This window comes from Conger conger, chromosome 9 (genome assembly GCF_963514075.1).
Source record: "Conger conger chromosome 9, fConCon1.1, whole genome shotgun sequence".
Classification (NCBI taxonomy): Eukaryota; Metazoa; Chordata; class Actinopteri; order Anguilliformes; family Congridae; genus Conger; species Conger conger.
In genome coordinates, this window is record NC_083768.1 from 10,899,155 (window position 1) to 10,920,670 (window position 21,516).

General features: G+C 47.5%; 1 protein-coding gene across 1 annotated transcript in view; it reads left to right on the forward strand.

Moving 5' to 3' along the window:
* The first annotated feature begins 782 nt into the window (after positions 1–782).
* LOC133136450 (cadherin-7-like) overlaps positions 783–21,516 on the forward strand; it is a 58,683-nt gene continuing 37,949 nt past the window's right edge. Inside the window, exons 1-4 of the mRNA XM_061253932.1 lie at positions 783–810; positions 16,045–16,212; positions 18,869–19,056; positions 20,505–20,758. Of these exons, the coding sequence (XP_061109916.1) occupies positions 798–810; positions 16,045–16,212; positions 18,869–19,056; positions 20,505–20,758 (623 nt within the window). The 5' untranslated portion in view covers positions 783–797. The remainder of the gene's footprint in view (positions 811–16,044; positions 16,213–18,868; positions 19,057–20,504; positions 20,759–21,516) is intronic.

A 21,516-nucleotide genomic window follows, 5' to 3' on the forward strand; every position in this document is an offset into this window, starting at 1 on the left:
CTGATGCAGTTTAGGAGAGTCTCCTCACTGTTCTCCTCTTTATTATTTGAATACGCACAGTCCTTAACTTGTTTTCTCTCTCTCCCCTCTCTCTCTGCCTCTTGTCTTTCTCCTGTCTTTCTGTAACTGTCTTCCCTTCTCTTGATTTTCCTTTCTCTCTCATCCTGTCTCTCTCTCTTTCTCTCTCTCCCTCCCTCTCTCTCTCCCTCTCCCTCTTTCTCTCTCTCTCCCTCCCTCTCCCTCTCTCTCTTTCTCTCTCCCTCCCTCTCTCTTTCTCTCTCTCCCTCTCTCTCTTTCTCTCTCCCTCTCCCCCTCCTTCCCTCTCTCTCTCTTTCTCCCTCCCTCTCTCTCCCTCTCCCCCTCCTTCCCTCCCTCTCTCCCTCTCTCTGTCATTCTTACTCATTGTCTCTTTATTTCACTTCCCTTCTTTCTCACTGTCAAACTCTTCCTCCCTCCTGTCTCATTCTGTCTCCCTCTGTCTCCCCCCCCCCACCCTTCCTCTGTCTCTGGCACAGCTCCACTCCGACGTGGACAAAGGAGAGGGCAGGGTGAAGTACGTCCTGAACGGGGAGGGCGCCACCTCCATCTTCGTCATCGACGAGAACACGGGGGACATCCACGCCACCAAGCGTCTGGACCGGGAGGAGCAGGCCTACTACACCCTGCGGGCCCAGGCTGTGGACCGGCTCTCCAGCCGTCCCGTGGAGCCCGAGTCCGAGTTCGTCATCAAGGTCCAGGACATCAACGACAACGAGCCCAAGTTCCTGGACGGACCCTACACCGCCGGGGTGCCTGAGATGTCTCCCATCGGTGAGCTCAGCGCCCGTCGTTAGGATGCGCTAAAGATGATAGCGTCACCCGAGCCGTCGTCGTTCTGCTAACCCGTGCGACGGTCTAAGGCAGGGCTGCCCGATCCTGTTCCTGGAGATCTGGTGTCCTGCTGGTGTTCACCTTAACCCGGAATCTACTCCAGCTCTGGTGCTTTGTTAGGGTTGGAGTGAAAACCTGCAGGTCAGTAGATCTCCAGGAACAGAGTTGGGGAGGCCTGGTTTAACAAAAATAATACACTTTCAGGCTAGATATATAGATATTTTTATTTTCTTCCCAGTGTGAAATTTCCAATGGTGAAATTCAATGGTCGCTCCCACCCCTGACATTATAAGACTTTGTTGTTGTATTGGATGGTACAGACTACAGGCAATACCCATCGAAAGGCAAGCTAAAGAGCATAGCCAAGGTTTGAACCTGCCAACGAGGGTCCGCCCTGCTGCTTCAGGGAACGCTTTCAGCTCCTAAACCGCTCGTGAGCCCCTAGCAAAAAAAAAAAGAAGGGAATTTAAGCACTTTCCCCAATTGCCTGATGTGTCCGTAGTGGGACAACTGAATGCGGAGAGACAAACGCCTTCCCACTCAGTGCACCAACAGGACTCCATTATTGTATCCCCAACAGCCTGGCAAGAGGCCTTTTCATCGTAAAACAAAAGCCGTGCATGAAAAAACAAAAAAGAGTAGCTAAAAGGAGCCGAGCGGTCGCTAAAGGACAAGCCGGGGAAGACAATGGGCGACGGAGGAGCTGTGCGCGCAGATAGCCCGTTCAAATCCAACGGGGCGGCCGAGGTAACCCTTCCGGCGGGCGGAGACGCTAAGCTCGCCCGGAGCCGACGCTGTCTGAACGCTGAAAGAGGGAGGATTAAGCTCTCATTTAAAATGTATGAGACTCCCCGCCAGGCAGCGGAACACCTTTTAGCTGGCGGCGCGGGGAAAGTTTTCTGCGTTCGGAGGACAAAGTGACATAAAAGTCGCCGTAAATTACGCTTAACGGTTTAAAGACAGGCCCGAGGCGGGGGCGACCGGAGCGGTGGACTTTATTCTTTTTCCCGCTTTGCCGTCGGGCCCGGATTTAAAACGGCGGTGAATCGGTAAACGGGGGGGGGGGGGGGCGGAGGGACACGCGGCTCTTTCGGGCCTGAATGGGCGGACGAGATTGCGCGCCGGTCCGGTCACTGGTTGAGGGGATTCTCCGAGGCGAGTATAATAGGGATTACAGGCCCGGTTGTGTACGGTGTTCGGCCCCCGCGTGGCTCTGAGAGCTCTGGATAAAGGGATGAGGGGAGGCTCCTGGACGGTGCCGGGGCAGGTGCGGCTGATTCGCACCGTCAAACACAGAAGCGGAATTAGCGGGAACGCTGAGGGCGCAGCACGCCTGTATCAGGGGCTAGGAGGGCCAGCTGAGGGTCCGAGCAGAGACACTAAATGAGGTCAAATTCATGAAAAAAAAAAAAACATGGTAAATGTTTGGCATTTATATAGCGTCTTTATCCAAAGCGCTGTACCGTTGTTTCTTCATATTCACTCATTCATACGCACACTCACACTCAACAGTGATTGGCTGTCACGCGAGGCACCGACTCGCTTGTCAGGAGCAGTTGGGGGTTAGGCGTCTTGCTCAGGGACACTGCGACACACCCGCCCATGAAACCGGCAACCCTCCGACTGCCAGACGACGGCTCTTACCGCCTGAGCCAATGTCGCCCCAACACTTTACCTGGATCCCCCGCCATAAGGCTGACATACCGCTGTCATACCCGTGACATAACAGCTGTCAAAAGATGGCGTTACAGACGACGTCAGGTTGTGTCAAATGATATAAAACTGTCATACTTTTATTAGTACACGTTAGTGTCATAAATATTATATAGTGACATAAATATAACAGTATGACATAAACATCATCTGGTATGCCATCATACAGTAGTTATGTCATGAGTATGACAGTGTTATCTTAGCTGTGGCGAGTAAAGTGTTACCAAATATCTATGAATAGTTTCTTTTTTGTTTTTTTTTCATTTGTTATTCTAAAGCTCAATTTCTCATCACGCCACACACATTACATGCCATCTCCAGCCCTTGGTCAAACCACAACTAAAATGATTTTTGTTGAGGAAAGTGCTGAACCCTACTCTTCTCAGGAAGATTTTAACGCAGGCCTTTTTAAAAGTAAGCCCGGCGTCATTTCACAAGACCGCCATGACAAATGGCAAAAGTCACACTTCTAACGACAAAAGTCACACTTATATTCGCACTCATAACGCTTGACAATGTCATTTCTGGCTAATGAAGTGCTGTACGCAGACTCTTTACATAACCTCCTGCCAGTCGTGGGCACCATGGCATGGCCATTAAGTGAGAATGAGTGAGGAGGTGACGGAAGATGGCCTAAAACCGCACCGTTCGGCTCTGTTTTTGCACATGCGAAGATCACTCCTGGCCAGGGGCTGAAGGAGCTGTTTGCTTCACGGAAATGGAGTGCGTGATAGAAACATCAATATCCACTCAGGGTGCCCTAATGTTGTTTGCTTTGGGGCTGAGTTGCCGGCTTGGATGTAGACTAACTGCATTCATGGTAGAAATACTTTTAAGTCTGTGAATATACTTAATTTTTGGGTTTGCAAAACCCGTGCGATTGGAGGTCATTTCTGCTTCATGTACTGTAGCATGTGGGAGTACTGGAAGATTCTGTCCACAGTGTTGTTTTATATAAGTGATCTTTTAAAAAAATATATAAAGCATGGGCCCACAGTTAACTATCCAATTTAGTGAGCTTTCCTGAGGCTGCCCCATAGGGTATTGGCTGCTATAATTCACTGGTAATGTTAACCCTGTGTGCAGACTAGTGTTCCCTGAACAAACCACGTAAGAACCCTGCTGAAGATTCCAGCGAAGACCAGCTTGATGAAGCTGTGTTTCTTGACACTTCTAATGGGTTCGAGGTGGTCTCTTGCTGGACAAAGCTGGGCAAAACAAAATTAAGCTGGTCAAACTGGTCGACTAGCTGACTATGTAGGTTGATCAGCTGGTGAACAGCTGCTTGACCAGTTAAAAGTGTTGAAAACACAGCTTAAACAAGCTTGACCAGCCAAGGCCGGTTTAAGCTGGAATTTTCAGCAGGTACCTCCAGTATTTACATTTGCACTGCCACAGGTGAGTCAGTAAATCATCCATTCGCTGTAGCTATCTATGTAAAACAATTTACAGTGCCATAAACTACAATAAAGTATGCAACTCTTATCCTCGATTAATGTTTTATGGACATGTTTTAAATCATTAGCAGCGAAAGACCTGGGTAGGGTGAAAAATGACTTCAATTAACAGAAAATATTGAGTTTAATTGGGCAATTAAGAGTGGAGCTGGGATGTAAATGTGAGCCCTCCTGGCCCAAAGGCTTCTGGCGGCAGTGCATTTGCGCGCTGTACGTGAGTTATACGATACGAGGCGAGAGGAATCTGAATCGGTGCGAGACGGGTCTTCTGAAGGAGCTACGCCGGCTTCACGGCTTCGGCTAGCCCACACCTGCTCCCAATCATCGCCCCTGCACCTCGGTCCACATGGGCTTTGTCCTCTAAAATCATTTCAAGTGTCGTCGGGATCGATGATGGTCTGACTGGGCACGACACGGTTTGACACAGAGCAAGCTCTGTATTGACACCGGCCGGAATGGAAAGGAAGAGTGTACAGTATCCCGACCCGCTGTTGCTATGGTGACAGATTACTGACCACAGCTTGGCTGTGTAACCCTTACGGTACTGTCGTGTCAACCTCCGCTCATACAGTAACCAGTGCACGTATGTACAGCTTTACACACGCATGTGCCGAGGGGGAAGGTCCAGGGCTCAGAAAGTAAAGTTCTTGCCACGTTACGTAGCTGACGCTTTTATCCAAAGCGGCGTACAGTTGATTAGGCTTCAATGGACAGTTGATTAGACTAAGCGGGAGACAATCCTCCCCTGGAGCAATGCAGGGTTAAGGGGCCTTGCTCAAGGGCTGTGCGGATCTTATTGTGGCTAGACCAGGGACTGAACCACTGACCTTGCGGCTCTCAGTCGTGGACCTTAACCACTACACTACAGGCTGTGCTATGTGTGTTGCTTCCACCCATTAACTTGCTAGCTGAATTAATGAAGTCGCTAGCTAATTGGCAAATCCAGGAGATTGGAACAAAATAAAGGGTACGTTTACTTTCTGAACCTGGATATTGCACGTCTGCCAATGTGTAAACAAAAAGAAACATGCTCTACACACGGTGTGTCCAGCTGAGACACAGGTCGTTGGTGCGGTGGTGTGCCCAAAGATCCGTAAAGGAAACCTGACCGTTTCCGGTGCCGAATGGGGCCGATATTTTGATGGGCAGCACAAAAACGCACACGGCGCCATCCGGGCAAGGAGCCAAGCATTCAGCTGGGCATTAATGCCTCATGGTGCGATAGGAAGCCCTCCGTTCAGCAGGGCAGGTGGAGGCTCCCTGAGGCAGCTGTGGAGGAATTAGAGACCTCGGGCGCTGTACCGGGGGGCGTCTGGTGAACGGCAGAGCGGAGAGATGAAGTCTGGTCGTGATTCGGAGGGAGCACGCGCTAGACGTGGGTGAGCAGTCGACTGGCAGTCGGAGGGTTGCCGGTTCCATCCCGCCCTGGGTGTGTCGAAGTGTCCCTGAGCAAGACACCTAACCCCCCAAATGCTCCTGACGAGCTGGTCGGTGCCTTGCATGGCGGCCGATCGCCGTCGGTGTGCGAACGGGTGAATGAGATGTACGGCGCTTTGGATAAAGGCGCTATATAAATGCCGACTGTTTGTCATTTAGTCTGCGCTCTGCATTGAGAGAGGATGTGGTGGCTGATCTGACCTACGAACACCGGAAATTCCAAACCAAATGAGAAGCCGACGAAGGCCATTGAAGGACAGACGCGTGGTGTCTGACTTTTTCTCTTTCCTTTGAAATGTTTTCTTCCTCGCCTCGCTTTCGTACTGTCCCAGAGTTCATAGCGCCTACCTGCTTCCTGTTGTGTCCTTAATTAAGCGGCAAAACTCTGTTCTGCGACCTTCGGAATGTAGGGGTCGCGCTGTGCAAAACGCCACGGCGATTGAATTCCTTTTCGCGGCGCGCCTTCACGGTGAGGCGACAGACCGTCCGCGTTCGTCTCCTTTATTCAACACGCCAGGTTTACGGAGGTCTCAGGGAGCTGCTGCACCTCTCCGGTGGTGACACACTTCGGGAAGGTCCCCAGGAATTTTAACAGTGCGCTGTCACTGAAAACCTAATTGTAATCCCTGCTATTCATGAGAGACAGAATCTGCAGAGGCTAATAAAAAACGGTGCCTGTAAGGGACCAGCTCTTCTTACGAGGCTTTTTTACTGCTAACATCAAGCGTGACCTTATTGTGAGCTGCGGCTCCAGTATTTGGCTCCAGTACCGAAGCTGAGAGAGCTACGCGCCCATTTTAATGGAAAAACATTAAAATCCAGAAATGTTTTATGCAATCAATTTCAAGGTCAAAGGGGTCCGTTAGTCATTCATTGGGAGGGGAAGAGAATGCGATCCTGAACCACACCTTCTCCGTAACGCGACACTTGAACACACGCATGTCAGGTTAGCTGTACTGCCGCCATTGCCCATGACCGAGGCACCGGTAAACTCAACTGGAAAGCAATTCCTGGTGCTAGGGCATGACAACGTTAGGAGCAGAATATAATGGTGTAAAGCTGTAGCAGAGACTGATTATGTTAATCTATTGTTCTCTTTTTTAATAATAATAATAATAATAATAATAATAATAATATTAATAATTGTCATCATCGTCATCACCATAAGCATACTCATAATACAAATCTTCGAGAAGAATGATACATTTGAGTTTTTAAAGCACTGTGCCTCCCTAAACTCTCCGGAATGTTCCGGAAGGTAGTGTATCACTGCCAGTGTCCTTGAGTGCTCCAATCTAGCATGTCCAGCAGAACAATTCATCGCCAGCCACCCGGGATTTCAATACCTGAAAAAAGGGCCTTTATAGCAGGGCTTCTGCACTGAGATTCAGGGACTGGAGACGATCTGAAAGAATGGGGTTGAATCACATTTAATACGGCATCTTTTTCATTTATTTAGAGCTCGAACTGAGACAAATTGAACATAAAAAAAAAAGTAAATACGGTAAATCATTTAAAATGAGCCCCCAAGGAAAGTGTATAGTTGGGAAGACGACATTTGTTCAATGGCTATCATGAGCCTTTTTAATTTCCTCAGAATGGTTAGCTGTTTGTTTCCTCGTATTTTCTATTTAGAATACAGACATAAACATGTTACATTTGCATGAATTTGCATTGAGTAAGCTCCAAAACATTTATGTATAACTATTAGTATAGTAAACCAAACAAGTAATGTCTAATTGCATAAATAACATGACTAGTCAATGGTTGTATTATTTATCACATGGCATTCATAAGACTCAATTTGCTTATTTGTGACTGAAACGTCTTCCTGTGAGAAAAAGCAGATTTGAATGTGCGTTTAAATAGGATGCGGAACTGTCATTGAATGTTCACAATTACCCAATGGAAGCACACGTATGACATCTTTGGGTTTTTGGCACTGTGAAGGCTCAATGTCAGTGTTGAAAAACCCATTTGCTTTGTAGTCAAACCATTGTTTCTCTGAATTATGCATGCCCTGAATAAACACTGTACGTAAGACACTTTCTAAAATTAAAAAAAAGGACGAGGATATAAAAAGGCACAGTAATATCTTTTAAATCCAGTTTTCAGTTGGAAATAATGTGCAGTACAATGAACCTGGATGGTACACACTTCCTGGCTGGAACAGAAAGTAACTTGCAAAACTTGACATGCAAAACCTTTCAGAACTCTCACAACTAATAACAGAACCAGTGACTGGTGCAAAACAAATACTGTACCATGACCAATCATTGTTTGTGTTACTGGCTATGTGTGTGCTAAAAGGTTTTTGCACATAGCAAATCAGTTTTAGTTAAATCGGATCGTAACAGTTGACCTGCTCAGGTTTTCATATACAAAGTAGTGGATTTGCAACGTCATGTTTTGTCTGCATATTGTCATCTTGTCACGTATTGCGTTTCTTGGGCCGAAGATGTGCCTGAGATGACGCGGATGAAGTCGATCCTGTAATGGCGTCCGTTTTACAGGGACCTCAGTGGTTCAGGTGGCAGCGACTGACGCAGATGACCCTACGTATGGAAACAGCGCCCGGGTGGTCTACAGCATCCTGGAGGGACAGCCCTACTTCTCGGTCGAACCAAAGACAGGTAAGCAGGCAATGCAGTCCTGTCCCCTACCCTCTAACATTACCCTTTGGGTTTACAGGGACTGTAAATAATAATACTGTGGACAAGCGCTGTCCATAATTTCCTAAAGTAATCTTACATTTTGTGCAATATTGCAAAATCTCTGTTCTGGCTCCCTAATATTTCAATATTTAACTATCTTGCTATCAAGATAATAATTTTATGTAATATTTTATATAGTATATATATATATTATATAGAATATTTTGATTCGATGTCACCTGTACATATCCGTACGTATGCTCCATGACTGTTTTTTGCTGAATAGCTTGTGCGGTCTACTCTAAATATAAGTTTTAAGCTTATCTTATGCCACGTGTTATATGCCTATATTTCTGGTGTCTAGAATAATTATTTATTTGTAAATGTATTTATGTATTTATTGGTATGAGGTATGGTACTGTTGTATTTCTGTACCATCAAATATGTAAGTGTATGCTACTTGTGTTTATCTTCAGTGTCTTGTAGACATAAGTTACCATTATTTGTGATATTGTTTTGAATATTATTTCTTTATGATCATCCTGGGTTCTAATGTGTTAATTGGTGTTGTGTGAATGACTTGACTTGTTTGGTGTGTGAGCAAAACAGTTACATATTCAACTGCTGCATTTTATTGTTAAATGGTTAATAAATTAACCACACGCAATAGTTTTACACAAATACAGAACTATGGCATGTGTGAGAATGTAGATATGAAATAAAACATTAGTCTGAGACTAATGACTAAATAAATCAATGTACTGTTATATAAAACTCAACTGAGCACGCTTTATTTTATTTTTAATGAATTTCATTTTGGACTGGTCTGGTCAGGTCTGGTTTGGACTTGGTCTGGACTATGATGTTGAGATCATGCACAGTCAGTTACTCGCCAATAAAACACAGAAGCTCTTTCATTCATGAAGCCTTTTGCACCAGAGGTGATTTTGTATGAATGTCTGGATTTTGTAGAAACATCGATCTATGAACAAACTAACTAGTATCTGGAGATCCTGGCTCTTGTGTGTGATCGTGCTTCATAAAATCTCCCTGTCCTCAGCTCTTTTACAATATTTTTCTTGTGAAGACATGGGCGTGTAATAAGGTGATTCAAACATTATTCAACAACGTGGGAAGACTTCAGGTGAGGATTCAGAGATTTGAAGAACAGAAGAAATGACATCTCATTTACGGGGGAAGCCTCAGTGGGAACGCATAGGCGCAGTAATCTCTTACGCCTCTCATACTGTAGCCATCCTTCTTAGATTCTCAGAAAAGCCCACCATTTTAAATGAGACTTATCTTCCCAACCCAGGAGCAATATTTATGTGGCACAATCTGAATAAATTTACCATGGGCCGTTTGGGATTTAAACACACGGACCAGCCACGAGGCGCCGTTGACAGGAACATATCCGTGTAAGGATGGGGCGCGATCTTCCCCCACTTTACATTACATTACATTATTGGCAGACGCTCTTATCCAGAGCAACGTACAGTTGATTAGACTAAGCAGGAGACAATCCTCCCCTGGAGCAATGCAGGGTTAAGGGCCTTGCTCAAGGGCCCAACGGCTGTGCGGATTTTATTGTGGCTACACCGGGATTAGAACCACCGACCTTGCGTGTCCAAGTCATTTACCTTAACCACTACGCTACAGGCCGCCCTACACTTTCATGAAATGTACATTATCGTAAAGACCGTCCGTTCCAGAGTTAAACCTGGCCCGCCCGACAAGCTGCATCCTCTGTCGAGTCTGTTCTCGCCCAAGCCTGTGGAGGGGATCAGGCAGATTAAGCCTTCAACCTCGGTCCTCCTTTGTTTTCTCCGGTCGTTTAATGGAGGAATTGACTGCGCGGCGGCGGAGATTTGAAGAGATTTCATATCTGTCCGTTTAGATTTAAGAGCCTTGTCCAATTTGCTAATCAGCCGCAGGCTTATCCACCAAAAAAAGGTCAAATATTCAAAAAGGGAGTGAGAGAAAATGTGCCCACTCCGCAGAAAGGTCAGTGCTCTTCTTCTCATTTCCAGACTCATTTCTTGAGTGCATTAAAAACAAGCCCATCTCTGCAATGTAATGAGTCACATTTTACAACTTGTCAGTTTTTACTTTTTAATTGATTTTTTTTTTCATTTTTTTTCTGGATTTCTTGCCAAATTCTACTGGTTTATTACTTATTAGCTGCTAACTTCATGGTGGTCATTTCCAATAATGGGAAAGGGAGGTTTCAAAGGCCCCAAATAGGCAGGCCTGTTACTGTGTGCTTACAGATTTCTTGCTTTGCTAGCGAGAGAAGTGCCTTGTCACTGGTTATTACATACAAATACAGCCAATACAGTGGTGTTATTGCTTCACCTTTTATAGCAGCAGTTCTCAACCATCATCCTTGGGGTTTACCATCCAATGCTGTGGGCTTCCATTTCAACCCTGATGTAGTGCACCTGATTTTGCTAATCACTAGCTGTTTAATGAGGTGTGCTTCGTTAGGGTTGGAGTGAAAACCTGCAGGATGGTAGATCTCCAGGAACAGGGTTGGGCAGCCCTGCACTAGCAGTTGAAAGAGGTGTGCTTTGTTAGGGTTGGAGTGAAAACCTACAGGATGGTAGATCTCCAGGAACAGGGTTGGGCAGCCCTGCACTAGCAGTTGAAAGAGGTGTGCTTTGTCAGGGTTGGAGTGAAAACCTGCAGGATGGTAGATCTCCAGGAACAGGGTTGGGCAGCCCTGCTCTAGCTGTTGAATGAGGTGTGCTTTGTTAGGGTTTGAAGTGAAAACCTACAGGATGGTAGATCTCCAGGAACTGTCTTGGGCAGCCCTGCTCTAGCTGTAGAATGAGGTGTGCTTTGTTAGGGTTCGAAGTCAAAACCTACAGGACAGTAGTTATTCAGGAACAGGGCTGGGAACCACTGCATTGTACGGTTTATGAACCCTCCCTCTCCCGTCATTTTAAATGACCTCTCTGAGGTACACCAATCAGTACGTAGCTTGAAGGGCATACGCGGCAGCGAAGACAATAATGTCAGGGGACTGTGTGAGTTGTAAGTATTGGCTGGGCTTCCCTGACCATGATGTACCTGTGGGAGCGTACGGGATGAAGTAGGGGCATAAAGTGTTTTTTCCCCTCTTAATACCCCGCAGCCACTGCGCCGTCCTCCACAGATAATGTCCGCTCACTCGTAAAACGACACCTCGTACAGTATATCTGCTCCTCCAGTACATCTTCCGAGAGGCTGTCCCATAAAAACCGCAGCTGGCCTTTACGGCGCGCCATTATCTGAAAAAGCCGGTTCTTTTCGCTCCAAATCTACGCTCTTCTGTCAATAGCAGCCCATGCAGGCAGCAAATTATCTGCCTCTCTCCGGTGGCCTCGGGGCTAAAGTGTACTCAAGCGAAATTGGTAGTGACTGACCGCGTACCTTGACGGATTTTGGCTCAGTACCTGGTGGAGTCGTAGCAACAGCTTTTTGGGCAGGATGGGAACCTTCGGCACTGCACTCCGCTGTTACACAGCAGAATGCTTAATGAGTGGAACATTGATTGTTTCTGGGGGTTGCGGGTACCTGGGCCTATCCCAGCATGCATTGGGCAAGAGGTAGGAACACACTCTGGACAGGTCGCAAAATCCATCACAAGGTGCATACCATTCCCTCACACACTCTTACGGTGCAATCTGTCTGCAACTACTCCCAATTATTAGCCTGTTTTTGGAGCGTGGGAGGACTGTCACACACACGGACACGGAGAGAACATGCGACCTCCACTCGAAGCCATGCCCCGGGGGCCTTCTCGTTGTGGGGCGACAGCGCTATCCACAGCACCCCCCCCCGTGCCACCCTGATATCATTCCTCACTGTCCCCGTGCGCTACGTTCGCTATGCTCCACGAGATAGCTGGGCTTTTTACCTGGACGCCCCGGCGAGGCTAATGCATTTCCGGGCCCTTATCTGCGCTTCACGCCGCGCCCGTGTCCGTGTACCTCGCCGCGTTATCTCACCGCTGCGGTCTACTTTATAGCAGATATAAGATGAGAAATACTACGCGTCACATAAATATAAGTGAAAGGATATTTACTCTCTTCCTTGTGAAAGGCCGAACTTGAGGAAAAAAGGCTGCAGTGCGATAAGTTATACGGCGTTTACTTTCCTGTTGGAATTAGTTTATTTTCTAAGTCTTTTTGAGATGGAGTGAAGCGGACGTTGCGGAAACTCGATTTAGGCTCCCACGACAGCGCGCTGGCCTCGTAAGGCGAGCGCTAATTCTCCCGCTTTCACAAAGCCCACGGCTTGCGCTGTTCCCCTTTTCTAAAGCCGGCCTTTTGAAGATGATTGAGTCTCTTGAATGGCCGATTTTTAATTAAGTCTTTCCCAACACCCCCCCCCCCCCCACCCCTCGCTAACATCGCAACAATTGGCATCGAATGGTGTGGTGTAGCATCAGTCGTGATCTTGATCTTCGCCTGATTAACTGAGATGAAACACAGGTTTCATCTATCGAGGGGCAGTGCGGGCTCCTGCTCAACTTCATGCTAAATAATCCGACAAGCCTTATTAACCGATTGTACAAGGTGTGTATAAACAGTCCATTGGCCGTGAATTAGAAAGCTCATGTTTTTTTTGTTTTCTTTATGTATACTCAGAAGCTGCCTAAATTAATAATTTCTGTACTTATTTTGAGATACAGGAAGCTATCAATGTTTCATAGACATTACGTTGCCTTTCTAGTATGCAGTGAGACTGTTGCTCACGCATTTGATTTGTAACATGCAGAATCAAAATTACATTTGGGTAGGTCTTATTTAAATATCGGGCTGTGTCGGTTAGTTTGATGGGGGACGATAATAACATTAATTTCCGTAACTTAACGAATCTTTTAGCGAGCCCACAATGCAGTTCAGAGCTGGTTGGAGTTGGTTGTTGTTCTAATGCTTAAATGAAAAAAAGCGTTAGTCATTTGTCAGATTGAAAGAAGGCGGTTCTGAGGCACACATATGGCTCCGTTCAAAACGAGACTTTGATGCCTTTTAAAGCCGGACCGCTTCTGAGAAGCCTCCGATGTTGCATGTTTATTTGAGTTCGCCGACTTTGATTCCCCAAAAAAACCCACGGTCCTCTTTCCCTCCTCTTTCCCCTTTCCTCTCCCAAAACCCAACCTCAGGAATGTGTTACCGCCAGCTGTCATTGGCGGAGGCCCTGCTTGCTTAAGTCACAAAGCTGTGCCCAATTACCATAGTCTTTCATGCCTTTAATGAAAGGGGCCCGCGGAAGGCCCAGACAGCTGGATAGAACAAATTATGTTTAAGCGGGATATTGAGGAGGAAGAGCGAATTCATGCATTTTCAATTTGACGTACCTGATATTTCTCAAATGGCAGCGCTTAATGATACAGATTCATCTCCTCGGCTCCGGTCATGGGGAAGAGAATAATTTAATTGAATGTGAAAGTGTCAAATAAGGCCCGCTGTAAAATAAAATTTAAAAAAAACAACAAAGAAGACGCTAACGAACGGAAAAGGTTGCCAAGACCCTCGATCCGAGGCCTGTCCTAACCGCCGGACATTGCTGTTTACCGATTGTTGGCGCGCTGCGGAACACCCCAGGCTCAACGCAGAGGATTTCTGGGAATTTTCTACCGCAACTTCAATAAAGATAATTCCGTTTTTTAATTAAGATGTGTCAATCCGTACCCAAGTGCCCTTTCAGACTCATAACTGGGGGTTTTGGTTTATTACCCATTACTCACAACACAGGGAACACCAATCAAAAGCTAAAAGTGCACTCGGCAATAGAAAACGCAGATCTCACGTTCCGCAGTAATACGTTTGTGTTGCGTGTAATCTGTTTGTATTATGTGTACACTCGTCTGGTTTACTACGTAATCACACTCCACATGTCCATTGCAAATATTTGCAATGTTAATTAAAAAGTATTTGCATCACTGTACAGCATTATCTTGCCTTGAAAATATGCCTAGATTGACACTTCTTCTGTGACTGATAAGAAAAACAACATCTACCGGATCTACTAAACAGTTTATTAAACATTTTTACTCACTTTGCCAAAGAGTGAAGCTTAAATAACAGAATAAATTAACTCTAGGTCAGCAGTATAGGGACACAAATATTCCATGGCCTGCATTCAATCAGCATTTTTCATCTTGCTTGGCAAGTCGACCTTGGTGATCGACTGAAGTTTGCGGCGAAGAAAATGGTTCAAAGCAGGGTTGAAAAGGGTTGAGCTACAGGGTTCAAACAAAACCGCACAGCCCCTCCCTTAATAAATGTACATTCCAGGAAATAGCCCAAAACCCTCATCTTGTGCTCAAAGCCCTCCTCCCCATGACCGCTTTGATTGCAGGAACCACGCGGGCCCCCCCCCCGATACCGCCGCCCCTTTCCTGGATTCAAACCCGCAGCCATGGGGCTGGCACACGCATAGCCCAACTCGACATAGCCACAATGACCCGAGCCGCAAGATGGCGGCCGGCAGACGCTTCGCAGCTGAACGTCTGCAGCTGTGTGTGCGTCTGACGGGTGGACCCGCGCAGGGGACGCCGAGCCTGATGGGTAAACACCGGCCCACGATGCACCCCGCTCTGGCCCCCGGGCAGAAGCGCGTGGCACAGCTTGACGTGGGCCCGTGCTGTGTTACGGGAGCGGGGAATTTAATCGCTCTGTCTCCAGGGTGACGGCGGTTTTAGGGGGGGACGGGGGGGTGTGGAGCGATGCTTGCGGGCCCCCCTGTCCCTCACGGAGATCGGGTTTTTCGAGCGTCGTTACGCACGTTCGATCTGATCCGTCCTGTTCCTGCCGTCTCAGCGCAGGCCCCAACATCTGCCACTGCTTTTCGCACTTCAGATCTCCTCTCCGTTTTATTCTCTCTTTATAGCCTGGATCCTGTATCTTCTCTCCCGATTGCTCGGATTACAATGTTTGCTCGTTTAAAAAGCCGCCTTTCGTCGTGGAAGCAGAAGTTATTAATTGGCAGTACACACTGCATGCCTGCTGCAGCTGTTTATTGCCATCTGGAAAACCTTGCTCTGAGTCAGGGGTCGACATACTGCAATTATTAACAAATAATCAACTAATTAAATTAACCAACTTTGATATTTTCAGGATGAGCGAGCAATAGAAAGGCAACAAGACATATAGGTAGATAGATAGATAGATAGATAGATAGATAGATAGATAAATAGATAGATAGAAAGAGAGGTGTCAATTGAAAGAGGAAAATGAATAAAGGAAAAGTGAGGGAGGGTGTGAGGTTCCACAGCTATTACTAGAAGTATCACTGTAAGCGACTGATTTCCATCGGTGAGATCTCTCCCTCTTTATATCATTTGTTTAGTTTTTTTTACTGCATTTTATTAAGGGGAACCACATGGGCACAAACCCATACATCGCACGTACCTGGTTTGACATCTTTCAAATTGAACAAACTGTGCCCCCTGTCAATGAGAGGGCTTTTACGGCTGTGATTTAGCTCTGTTTATCAGGCAGGTGCGAAGCGTTTGGCACAGCCGCGTCTGGAAGCGGTTACCTCTGGGATGAGAGACGTCTTTGAACGGCGTGATTAACACCGGTTACACCGCGTCGGCTCATAACGCATGCAGGGCGTGTCCCGGTTTAATGTCGCCGGAGGATCGGTTGAGGTGAATTTAAAACTCGGGAGCGATCTTTCTCAGTAAATACGACAGCCAAGAGCAGAAGATATGATGCGTCGTCCGGATTTTTGAAAGACGTTTTTGAACTCGCCGCGCATTGCGGTGTTTAAAATACGCTCTAAATGGAGTAGAAATCAAAACTAATTACGGGGGACCCAAGTCCTCATCCATCTCAATAGAGGAGTTCCGTCCACGGCAAGCCTCATAATGCGTTAACTCTAATCGTTCTCTCTCCTCCTCCACCTCAATTCCACAGGTATCATCAGGACGGCCCTACCCAACATGGACCGGGAGGCGAGGGACGAATACCTCCTGGTCATCATGGCGAAGGACATGGTGGGGCAGATGGGGGGGCTCTCCGGCACCACGTCCGTAACCGTCACGCTGACCGACGTCAACGACAACCCTCCCCGCTTCTCTCGCAGTGAGTCACTTCCTGCCTCTGCCCTGTCTGTCCTCTGCTCTTCCTGCCCATCCGATATTGACATACACCCCCCCTGCTGTAGAATCCTGCTATTGCCAGTGTCTGACAAGCTTGAAAATTGAGCCGGTGATAAACTGGTCTAGTTGGGTATGTGCTGGTCAATCAGCATGGCCAAGCTGGTTATAAAGCTGGTCTAGCTGGGTCAACTAGATAGTGGTGGTTGCCTGTCTGCACTGGTACCTGGCTTAACCAGCTATGTGGACCAAAACATAGCTTGAGCTGGTAAAACCATGTCAAGCTGAGGGCTGGTATGAACTGGTCAACCAGCTAAACCATGTTGAGCTGGGAGCTGGTCTGAAGTGGTCAAGTTTAGTCAGGTCAGTTTATTTGAAAATGTTTTATCTTCAGTTATTGCTGTAGGCTGGACTTTTGCAAATTTGAGAGTGCAACTGTTCCTGGCTTCTGCCCATCATTTAAAGCACTGTTTCTAAAACTGTGAGCCAGGGCACAAAGTGGGTCCCGAGAGTGTTTGAGATGAGGTCCTGGCTTGGCTAGTATGTGTGTTGGAACGGTCCCCGAAAGGCAGTAAATTTCTCATTTGGGTCACGCCATTAAAAAGTATTTGGGTGAAAAAAGTTTAAAGAGTGGGTGAGCAGGAAAAGGCTTTGCCAAAATCAGTGCTCCGGAAAGAATGCTTTCAATCGCCGGTGGTGATCGTGATTTAGATCAGCGTAAGAATGTTAGAGAGCCGTTGAGATCATTTGAATCTTTATATCTGTGCTCTCAAACCTTGAAGGATTAAAACTGTACTGCCCAGTGCTGCCCAGTGCACTGGAGGATTTCTGTCGCTGCTATGGCCGTGGGGAAACATGCTTTTAAGGTGCCATAGCTGGCCCAACCCTAAAGGGAAAGAGCTGACAGATTGGAGACAATCAGACAACGCATTAATATAACTTTAGCAGTTATTTGTGACGCACAGCAATGGAGCAGAAGGCAAGCAACTTTTAAACATGCTAACGTGCTTTTGTGTTTGCTACTTGCTATGCCTGTCTTAGGACTACACTGATGGGTTTTGCCTTGGGTGGTTGTGGCATTAGTGGCCATTTTGGAATTGGCCGGTATATCCACCACAAAATGGCAGGTGCAGGGAGAAGACAAGCTCCCAGTTGATTAGCTCAACGTTCTCTGCAGCTTACTGTTTAGATTTCCGCTGGCTTAACCCTACTGAAGTTGATGTGCGGTAACGTAACTTTGCATTGTGTAATGTGCATTCAGCACACGTCTCCGTTATGTTGCTGCAAAATGCCCCTGCGTCTGAGCATGCAGTACTTTACTGACAGGCTGTTACTGTGCATTTACTGACCCATCAGCAGGAGCGCTGTTATTGGCTCAAATGAAAACCCCTCCCTCCGGCAATCCATTCTCGTCAGGTCTTTTTAATTATTTAGTAAGAGTCATATCATAATTTTGTTTCTTCATTTCGGTGTGAAAGATGATGAAATTAGTCTTGGGTTTAGTTGTTTATGCGAGCACTGCAATTAACAAACATGAAGTGCAAGAGTACTTGTGTATATCTGTGTGTGTGTGCGTGTGTGTGGGTGTGCGTGCGTGTGTGCGCGCGTGGGTGTGTGCACGTGTGTGTGTGTGCTTGTCTGTGCGTGTCTGTCTGTGTGTGTGCGTGCACGCGCGTGTGTGTGTGTGCGTGTCTGTGTGTGTGTGCGAGTGTGTGTGTATATCTGTGTGTGTGTGTGTGTGTGTGTGTGTATATCTGTGTGTGTGTGTGTGTGCGCGCGTGTGTGTGGGTGTGCATGCGTGTGTGCGCGTGTGTGTGTGTGCGCGTGTGTGTGTGTGCTTGTCTGTGCGTGTCTGTGTGTGTGCGTGCACGCGCGTGTCTGTGTGTGCGTGTCTGTGTGTGTGTATATCTGTGTGTGTGCGTGTGTGTGTGTGTGTGTGTGTGTGTATATCTGTGCGTGTGTGTGTGTGCGCGTGTGTGCGTGTCTGTGTGTGTGTGTGTGTGTGCGCGTTTGTGTGTGCATGTGTGTGTGTGTGTGTGTGTGTATATCTGTGTGTGTGCACGTGTGTGCGTGTCTGTGTGTGTGTGTGCGTGTGCGCATTTGTGTGTGCGTGTCTGTGTGTGTGTGTGTGTGTGTGCGCGTTTGTGTGTGCATGTGTGTGTGTGTGTGTGTGTGTGTGTGTGTGTGTATATCTGTGTATCTGTGTGTGTGTGTGCGTGTGCGCATTTGTGTGTGCATGTGTGTGTGCGCGTGTGTGCGTGTCTGTGTCTGTGTGTGTGGGCGTGTGCGCATTTGTGTGTGCATGTGTGTGTGCATGTGTGTGCATGTGTGCCTGTGTGTGGAATGGTGGTATAAAAACACCCCTCCCTGTGTCACAGGTCATTTTGTGGCTGTGTGGGTGTGACACATTGTGCACCAGTGGGCCGATGACAGATAGGCGTCTGTATTGCCCAGTTGAAAGCGCTCCCAGCGCACCGAGTCTCGCCGCTCCTCCCGGTGACATTTCGGGACATTTCGCAATCACCCCTCAGCTGCGGCCCGGCTTAATCCGCGGGCCGGGGGGGGGGGGGGGAGGTTTAGCGGGCGGGCGATAAGATTGAGAACACGGTCTCATCAATAACTTGTGTTTGGGGCCCGGGCAGAATCCTATCAGTTCAGCGTTCCGGAATCCCTGCCGCTGGCCTCCGCGGTCGCCAAGATAAAGGCGGCGGACCCCGACGTGGGAGCCAACGCCGAGATGGAGTTCCGAATTATCGACGGGGACGGCCTGGGGGCGTTCCGAGTCACCCCCGACAAAGACACGCAGGAGGGAGTCATAACTCTGCAGAAGGTACCCGCCCCGTCACCTCCCCGGGACCGGGACCCGCGGGGCGCTGGTTTAAAAACCTCGGGAGGGGAACGGTTCTTAAGATATCGCATGCACCCGAATGTGTTAAATAACCGCGTGGTTCAGACAGCGTTGTTGTGCAGGTAGGGCTGCTAGTTTACAACCTCAGGAGATGAACGGTTCTTAAGATATCGCATACAAGTACACCCATAATGCCTCAGTTTGAAATGTGTTAAATAACTGCACGGTTGAGACAGCGTTGTTGTGCATTGTGACCAGGTAGGCAGTTTTGCAGTTGAAGACACATCATGTCTTGTGGATGTGTGGATGTATCATCCATCCCTTACCCTGCTTGGCTGTAAGCCCTCTCAAGCAATATCAATATATTTACAGATATTGTGGCCTGCATCATCTATGAGGGCTGCTACTGTGCTACTTTTGAGTACCACTTATAGTGAATATAAATTCCATTCTTTAATTAAATAAAAATAAAAAAACATCTTTTTTTTTTCTTTTTTTTTAATTCGAATAACTGTTTCTCAAACCCTACACTTACTGAATGTTTCATCTGAGAAACAAGATCTCCATCGGGAGTGAATTATTTTCTGTGTACAATGCATCAGTACATTATTGTAGAAAAAGCAATCTGCCACACATGCGCGTACAATGCATAATGCGAAAAGAAGTGAAAATAGAAAATGAGATTTTCTGTATGCAGAGAGTGTATCTCTGTAGCAGCACTCCCCCTGTGTGTGTATTTCTGGAGGTGTTAAAGTGATGAAAAGCATCTCTCCGGATCACACAGCTTGCACATTAATCATCCCCATAGAAATAAACAAGGTTAATTAATGGAACCACATCTCCAACATCTATGGCCTCCATCTTTGAATGGCTGCCAAAGCCGTTGACTCTTTTAGCCTATCTTGGTTTTTGCGGCTGAGGACAGTAAATGAAGTTGCCATAATTAATTGTTGAGGGGCTGGAAGCCATGTCTCCGTGCTCTTATTTGTTAGGTACCTGCAAAATTGAAATGCCCAGATTCCAAAGCAATTACTCATTTATCAGGTTGTGGAAGTGACTGTCAGCTTTTATTTAAAGGAGAGCATTTTTCTGTACAATAAAGACATTCATACATATTGCAAGGGAAAATCTTCGCAAACCTGCTGGAAATGGAATATTTCTTAGTTTCTTTTCTCTGCTCCAATCAATGTTTTGCTTTAGCGTTGCAGTGTAAGTTAATAGCAAATTTGCGGCGGAAAGGTATGTTTACCTTTTCATTTCAGATGTGGGAACTTTACAAGGTCGCAGACGGTCTGTGTGGCCTGTGTGCGTGTGCGTGCGTGTGCGTGTGTGCGTGTGGGAGGGGAGCCCTTTTGAGTCGGCTCTGTCCGAGTTCCTCCTGGCTTCGCCTCCCGCGTCTGACTCCTCGGGCCTCCGCGTTTCCTCCGCAGGGGCTGGACTACGAGACCAAGTCCAGCTACACGCTCCGCATCGAGGCCACGAACCGGAACATCGACACGCGCTTCCTGAGCGCGGGGCCCTTCTCGGACACGGCGACCGTGCGCCTGACCGTGGAGGACGTGGAGGAGCCGCCCGTCTTCTCCTCCCCCCTCAGCCGGATGGCGGTGTCCGAGGCCGCCAAGGTGGGCACCGTCATCGGCACGGTCTCCGCCCACGACCCCGACTCCACCGGCAACACCATCAGGTAAGGGGGGAGGGGGGGGCCGGGCCGGGTGTAGCCTGCTGCTCTACGCTCTACAACGCGGGGCGACGTCGGCTCGGGCGGTAAGAGCGGCTGTCTGCCGGTCGAAGGGTCGCCCGTTCGATCCCACCCTTCGAAGTGCCCCTGAGCAAGACACCTAACCCCCGAATGCTCCTGACGAGCCGGTCGGTGCCTTGCATGGCAGCCGATCGCCGTTGGCGTGTGAGTGCGTGTAAGAATGAGAAGTAATCAATTGTACAGCGCTTTGGATAAAGGCACTATATAAATGCCAACCATTGATACAACACATCGGGGATTGTCTTCGCTCACATTGGTCTGTGAGTTTGCGAAATTGATCTGGAGATGTGTGGTTGTTTTCCCGACTGGGCGGCCCAGTGTGGGGGACTTGGTGAATTTGAAGTGCTCTCTACGGGGCCCCGGGATTGGCGTGTTGTGTGGTGTGGATGTAGCGTTAACTCTTTGAAAAACTATGCTTGGATAAATAAACAAATGGACAGAATATATACACTTCATCATGGGAACGTAATTCAATAATTCAATCAATTGAAAAGCACAATGACTGTGGTGCGAATCCCCCGCATATACAAAATGTTTGGCATTCTCCCTGCTTGGCCTTAAGAGAAAAAAAAACGAAATCGCCTCCATTTTCTTTCATCCCTGCTGAGGCAGAGCCAATGCAGGATTCCCTAAAGCCCTCTTGTCTTTGGGATTGATGTGAAACAAGATGGTATTTTACCTCG